Source organism: Petaurus breviceps, unplaced genomic scaffold (assembly GCF_028583685.1).
Source record: "Petaurus breviceps papuanus isolate PSGF00001 unplaced genomic scaffold, PetGlider_PUasm1.0 225, whole genome shotgun sequence".
In the NCBI taxonomy this organism is placed as follows: domain Eukaryota; kingdom Metazoa; phylum Chordata; class Mammalia; order Diprotodontia; family Petauridae; genus Petaurus; species Petaurus breviceps.
Window position 1 is genome coordinate 21353485 of NW_027185889.1, and position 7099 is coordinate 21360583.

The window sequence follows — 7099 nt, forward strand, 5'->3', positions numbered from 1 at the left end:
TCTTCTTCTTCTTCTTCTTCTTCTTCTTCTTCTTCTTCTTCTTCTTCTTCTTCTTCTTCTTCTTCTTCTTCTTCTTCTTGCTTTTTGGAGGGGGAAGGCAGGGCAATTGGGGTTAAGTGACTTGCCCAGTGACTCACACAGCTAGTAAATGTTAAGTGTCTGAGGTTGGATTTGAACTAAAGTCCTCCTGACTCCAGGGCCAGTGCTCTATTCACTGCACCACCTAGCTGCCCCCTTCATCTTCTTGAAATACTTTGCCCTCCTTTCTTTCTTCCCTTTGCACCTCCCTACCCCCCATACTTTTTATAGAATTGCAACGGAAATACAAAAATGTCCTAAGAATTCATAGATTTCGAGTTGGAAAGGAACTTTGAAGGTCATCAAATTCAATCCCCTCTTTTCATAGGTGACAGCTAGGGGTCACAATAGTGCACAGAGTACATCTTTCTGAGTTCAAATTCTCCCTCAGACATTTACCAGCTATGTGACCCTGGGCAAGTCACTTAAACCTGTTTGCCTCAGTTTCCTCATCTGTAAAATAAGCTGGAGATGGAAGTGGTAAACCACAACAGTGTCTACCAAGAAAACCCCAGATGGGATCACAAAGAATTATATGACTGAAACAACTAAAAACAACATTTTACAGAGGAGCACACGAAGGCCCAAAGAGGTAAATAATAACAATACTAACATTTATATGATGCTTTAAGATTTACAAAGCCTTTAACAAATATTAGTCCTCACAGTAATCTTGGGAGGTAGGTGCTATTATTATCACCACTTTACAGGTAAGAACACTGCATTGGACAGAAGTGAATTGACTTGCCCATGGTTATACAACTATTAAGTGTTTGAGCCTTAATTTGAACTCAGGTATTCTTGACTCCAGGTCCATTGCTGTATCTATTTTGCCACCTACCTGTCTCTAATGACTTTCCCAGAACCACATAGCTAGTTGGTGTCTGAAGTGGGATTCGAACTCATGTCTTCTTGACTCTGAGTTCAACATTCTAGCTACTATACCACATTGACTTTCAATTCGAGGTATTCCAAAGTGTAATGGACTGCAACTGGAAGTAACTGGTTCTCTCCTACTTGGGATGTGTGACACAGACTAGAATGGCCTCTTGTTGGGTCTAGAGGTCAAAGGGATTCTTGGTCAGGGAAAGGCTTGATTGCATGGTCTCAGATTTCCCTTCCAACTCGGATTCTGATTTCTCCAGTGTTTGGCTTCATATAGAAATGTGATTTTAACATGTTGGTTTTGTCCCAGGATTTAATGTCAACCACTTGGATATTGCCCCACGCTATGCCAGCATTCTCATGGGGATCTCCAATGGTGTGGGGACCCTCTCTGGAATGGTCTGCCCACTTATTGTTGGTGCAATGACTAAACATAAGGTGAGTGCCCTTTGTGTGCCAAGGACTACCAAAGCACCTTCTTTTTACCTTTATCCTTGGGTTGGGAAAGAAGAGTGGGAACAAGAAAACCACCAGCGCGGGGGTCAGTAGACTTGGATTCTATTCCCAGTTCTGTCACTAACCTTCTGAAAGACCTTGATGAAATCACTCCTCTCATTTGGGTCTTGGTTTCTTATCTCTCAACTAAAGGAAGTAGACTTGTTGGTTCCTAAAGACCAGCATGATACAATAGAATACTGTACTTAGATTCAGGGATACCCAAGTCACTTAGCTGTGTAACTTTTGCAAGTCACATGACTTCTCTATGCCTCAGTTTCCTCATCTGTAAAATGTGACTTTTGGACTTGATGTCCACTAAGCCAAGGTCCTTTTCCTGCTGTACATCTATAACATGAACCTTGGTCCACCAAAGTCAGTGCCGTTTTCTCTGTTGTTCATGGTATACCGTTCCCTCTGTATTGCCCTTCCAGTTGACAAACTGAATGAAGGGAAAGTAGAGGCTATTGTTAATGGGCTCTTTTTGGGGAAGCTGGGTTTGGAATACCTAACAATGTTTAATGTAATTGTTTAGACCCGGGAAGAGTGGCAGAATGTCTTCCTCATAGCAGCCCTGGTACACTACAGTGGTGTGATCTTCTATGGTGTCTTTGCTTCGGGGGAGAAACAGGAATGGGCTGATCCGGAGAACCTCTGTGAGGAAAAGTGTGGCATCATTGACCAAGATGAGCTGGTGGAGGAGATGGAACTGAACCACGAGTCTTTTGTTTGTCCAAGGAAGAAAATGTCCTATGGGGCGACTGCTCAGAATAGCGAAATCCAGCGAAACGAATGGAGAGGGCGGAGGGGACTGACGATAGATGAGGAAGAGCAGTCTTCCTACCAGTATGAAGGGGAATACTTCTCAGACACCTCGTAGTGTAAGAAAATACCCAGTTGTTTCAGGATCGCAGGCCTCCTTACACCATGAAACCAGACAAGGTAGCATCTGTAGCCATTGCCTTCTTCCTAGCAGATCTTGCCAAGAGGTTGAGTGCTATAGGATGGAAGAAAAGAGGTGGAGCCGAATATTTGATGAAGAGGCAGCAGTGGCATATTGGCTGCAGACCTGCTCTGATAATCCTGGTCACAGAGACGTGGTTTTGAGTCCTGCCTCTAACACATTCTTGCTCTGTGAACCTGGACAAATCATTGAACCATTTTCGAGGAATTCTCTAAGACTTGAAAATGCAAAACCAGTGTCCAACCCTATTGGTAGAGGGGGTTTCCTAATAGGTGTTCCCTTTACCAATGAAATTATAGGTCTACTCCAGTATTTATTTAGGAAATAGGTTAGACTCTTCTTTCTTTCCTTCCTGTTCTTTCTTTCTTTCCTTTCTTTCTTCTTTTCTTTTATCCCTTTCTTTATTTTTCTTTCCTTTTTCTTCTTTTCTTCCTTTATTTTTCTTTCTTTTCTTTTTCCTTTCCTTTTTCTTTCCTTTCCTTTATCCCTTCCTTCTTTCTTTTTTCCTTTCCTTCCTTTTCTCTTTCTTTCTCTTCTTCCTCCCTCCTTCCCTCCCTCCCTCCTTTCTTTCTTTCTTTCTTTCTTTCTTTCTTTCTTTCTTTCTTTCTTTCTTTCTTTCTTTCTTTCTTTCTTTCTTTCTTTCTTTCTTTCTTTCTTTCTTCCTTTCTCTCTCTCTCTCTACCTTTCTTCCTTTTATAGTCCAACCTATCCCCCAAATAAATATGGCATTATGTAAATATATATTTATATATACACTGGGTATCCCAAAAGTCTTGGTGCAGTTTTAAGCTTTAATAGGTTCCAACTTTGCTAAGACTTTTGGGAAACTCTGCATATCATTTATGTAGGAAGTAAGTTGATTCTCCCTCCTAATCAGTTGTCCCCCTTATAGGTTAGTTTCCCCTCACTTGAAATGTTTAACAAAATCTGGATAACCTCTTGTTAGATTTCTTGTACAATGGATTCTTGGTCGGGTAGAGGCTAGACAAAGTAACCTCAGAGGTTTCTTCTAGCTCTGAGATTAGATGATTTCCTGAGTATTTAGACTTCTGTATCAAAATGTAACTTTAGGGTGTTGGTTTTGTTTGGGATTTAATTTGTCCTCTAAATTGGTTTTGGATTCGATCCCCCTAGCCTCAGTTGATGGCAAAGGGTTATCTGATATACTAGTAATCAACTCTTGGCTAGTAGGACTCACACTTTTGTAAGAGGGTTGGAGCTGAGGACAGGGTTAGGTAGGTTTCAGATTCAGATGCTTATGTAGAGAGTGAGATTCATCAGTCTAGGAAGTCAATTGCCATGAAACTGAGCATCACCACAGCAGAAAAGAAAGGTGAAGAGCCAAGGTTCTGACATCTTGCCAACTCTGCATCTTCATCGTCTCAAGGATTTGACCAAGGGAGCAGGACTCTCATCAGATGGAGCTGTTTGGCAGCAGGGACTGTCTTCTGCTTATTTTTCTATCTGAAGCACTCAGCACGGTTCCTGGCACACAATAGGCACTTGTTAAATGTCTGGAAAAATACCCACCACGGGATGTTTAGAAAAAAGAAAAGTAAGTGGATTTTGACAAGGTGGGTGACAGGTTTATAGTCTACCTTGGGGGAAATGCTCCTCAAAATCTTCTCCCTTTTAATTTTATTTCTTCAATCTGTTCTGCTGGCAGTTTAACAGATCTGATGGAAAAAGCAAAATCCCATATGAAGCACCTAATACCTTTGTTCATAATGATGCTGATTTGAAGATTGTGGATTGAGTTCTAAAATAAAACATATGGTCAGTCAATTCAATTCAATGAGCCTTCATTAAAATACTACTGTGTGCCAGACACTGGGGATAGAGAGACACAAATGAAAACAGTCAGGGTGGGCCAGATATGACTTGTGCATAGATAAAGAAATATGGAAAAAGTCCAGTGCTAATAATTGGGGCAACCAGGAAAGGTCTCACATAGAAGCAAGAAACAAAACCACAATTTTCAAGGGAACTTTAAAGGTACTGTGACCATATTACGTTAATTAGTTACTCAAAGATGTTTAAAGCATGAGTTATTAATCATCTTGGAAAACATTAACTGATGTTTTTTTCTAGAGACATGTGTGGTTGTATGTGTCTATGATTTGACACACATGTGATCTCACTATTTATAAGTACTCTTTCCTGAAGTACCAGTTGTGACCTAGTGATACTTTCTCATCTTGTTCAACTCTTGTCCATATCTGGTTAATTGCCCATCTGACATGATGGGGGCTTTCACCCAAGAAGACTTTATAAGGCAATAAAATGGATATTCTATCTAATATTTCTTGTAAGACTTTAGTGTTAGTATGAAGAGGAGTATTATTTAAAAATAAAAAAAAACTTTTCTGTTTATTGTTGATTAAAATTCCATTTCTATTCTTAATCCCAAGGAGCCAAAAGTGTTTACCTTTAGTTCAGAATTTAACCTGTATAGTGTTTCTGGTCCCTGATTTGAATAAAAGGAAACAGCATGTTTTGAAGAAAGTAGTCTAATGCACTGTATAATTAATATGTATATATGTATATTTAATGTCATCAATAACTTTAAGACTGTCAACCATCATTGGATACTCTGAAACTGAAAATGAAGCATGCTATATCGTTAACTCCCCCCTGCCCCAACATCTATGGACAACATATTGTGGCAAATACAAAATTGTTTTCCTGATTAAAAGAAAAACTGGAAATCTATGGTTTCAAATATTTTATATTTTGTTAGAACAATAAAAGAGGAGATGAAAGTTTTGTTTTTCTAATCCTATGATATTCCATAGGGTTCTGTTGAGAGTCATAATACAATGTCCTTTTATTGAATTGCCTAAAGGCAGTTTCACATATAGGAATCTCAAGTTTAGAGACAAAATGTCCTTTAAACAAAGTCATTTAGGGTTTCAGAACTTGTCATGGAAACCTAGTCAATGGTATTAAAAAATAAGAAACTTTTACTTTGTGTGATGTCTTTTGCCCTATGAGTATATTGGAAAGATGATAATATTTGCATCTTTCCCTTTCCCCTTGCTAGGCCACATTTTTCACATGATGGCCATCTGTTTGGCCACTCATATCCACTTAAAATTTTTAAAAAATTGTTTGTTTTTATGTCACTTTCATTTATGAGTGCATCCTTGCCTCATCCTCTCGTCACTCAACAAGCTTTTATTAAATGATTACTATGTGCCAGGCACCATGCTAAGAGCTGGAAATACACATGCAAGCAGAAAGAAAGACAGTCCCTGACTTCAAGGAGCTCCCATTCTAATGCAGGAAGACAATGTGTAAAAAGAAGGTGAAGGGGGACCTGGTATGTGTAAGAGGAGGGGGATAATGGTAGACAAAATCCAGAGTATCAGGAGAGCAGTCTGGAGAAGAATAATGGCATGGCTGGCCTAAGCATCTTCTTAAAATGGAGATTCTGGGAGGAATTGGCCAATCAAAGAGACAGGTTGAAGAGTAGAGTCTACTTCAGTGTGTGAAAGCTAGGGGTGAAGTGACCATTCAGCGTGAAGAGGTTTCTATGGCATGTTGGTTAAAGAAAGTCCATACTGTCAAGAATGAAGCCTTAGAGAAGAATCCCTTGTATCAAAGAAGGAAGAAAGCAGGGAAAAACAATTTGAAAGATCTAACAGAGCAGTTTATGCAGAGTTTTTTACCCATAGTCCCTTATATCTGCAAAGAAGGGAAGAAAGGGACACAGATGTCCATTTAGAACAAACCTTCCTGGGTAAATCAGAAACATTTTTTTTTTCATTTTTTTTTCATTTTTTTTCACTTTCTTTTTTATTTTTTAGTTTACATCATTCATTTCCACAAGATTTTGAGTTACAAATTTTCTCCCCATTTTTCCCATACCCACCACCCCAAAATAGTGATCCCACTGAATATCCCCTCCCTCAATCTGCTCTCTCCCATATCTTCTGCCATCTCCACCTCCAACTTTCCAGTCGGGCATGGTGGATTTCTATGCCCCAGTATATCTTATTTCCCAGTTGCATGTAAAGTAATAGTAATAATAGTACATATATATTTACATATTTGATTTTAAAACTTTGAATTCCAAATTCTTTCCCTTTCTCCCTTGTCACCCACCCTTACTGGGAAGATAAACAGTTCGGTATAGGTTGTACATGTGTAGCTATGCAAAACATTTCCATAGGGGATGTATTGTGAAAGACTGACTATATTTCCCTCCATTCTGTCCCACCCCCACTTGTTCTATTCTCTACTTTGATCCTGTCCCTTTTCAAAAGTGGGTGCTTCCAACTCCCTTCCCCCCCAGCCTGCCCTCACTTCCATCATCCCCCCTCTCATCCCCTTCCCCCCACCCTCCTATAGGGTGAGATACCATATTTAGTGTGTATGTCATTCCCTCCCTAAGCCAAATTCAATGAGAATAAGGTGGACTCATTCCCTTTTGCCTTCCTGTTCTTTCCCCCCACCATTGTAACAGTTTTCCCTTGCCTCTTCTATATGAGATAATTTATCCCATTCTGTCTCTCCCCATCTCCTCTCATTATATGCCTCTCTCACCTCTTAATTTCACCTTTTGAGTACCATCCCTTCCTATTCAATTGGTCCTGTGTCCTCTGTCTATGTATACCTACCTGTACACATATATACACACAAACACACACACACACACACATATATATATATATA

At 39.6% G+C, this 7099-nt stretch overlaps 1 protein-coding gene across 2 annotated transcripts in view; it reads left to right on the forward strand.

Annotated features, from left to right (window-relative positions):
• The window catches only part of SLC17A8 (solute carrier family 17 member 8), a 59342-nt gene extending 57004 nt beyond the window's left edge, over window positions 1-2338 (forward strand). For both annotated transcript variants that reach the window (XM_069095088.1, XM_069095087.1), the window contains exons 11-12: window positions 1274-1401; window positions 1994-2338. In XM_069095088.1, the coding sequence (XP_068951189.1) occupies window positions 1274-1401; window positions 1994-2338 (473 nt within the window). The remainder of the gene's footprint in view (window positions 1-1273; window positions 1402-1993) is intronic.
• The last annotated feature ends 4761 nt before the right edge of the window (window positions 2339-7099 follow it).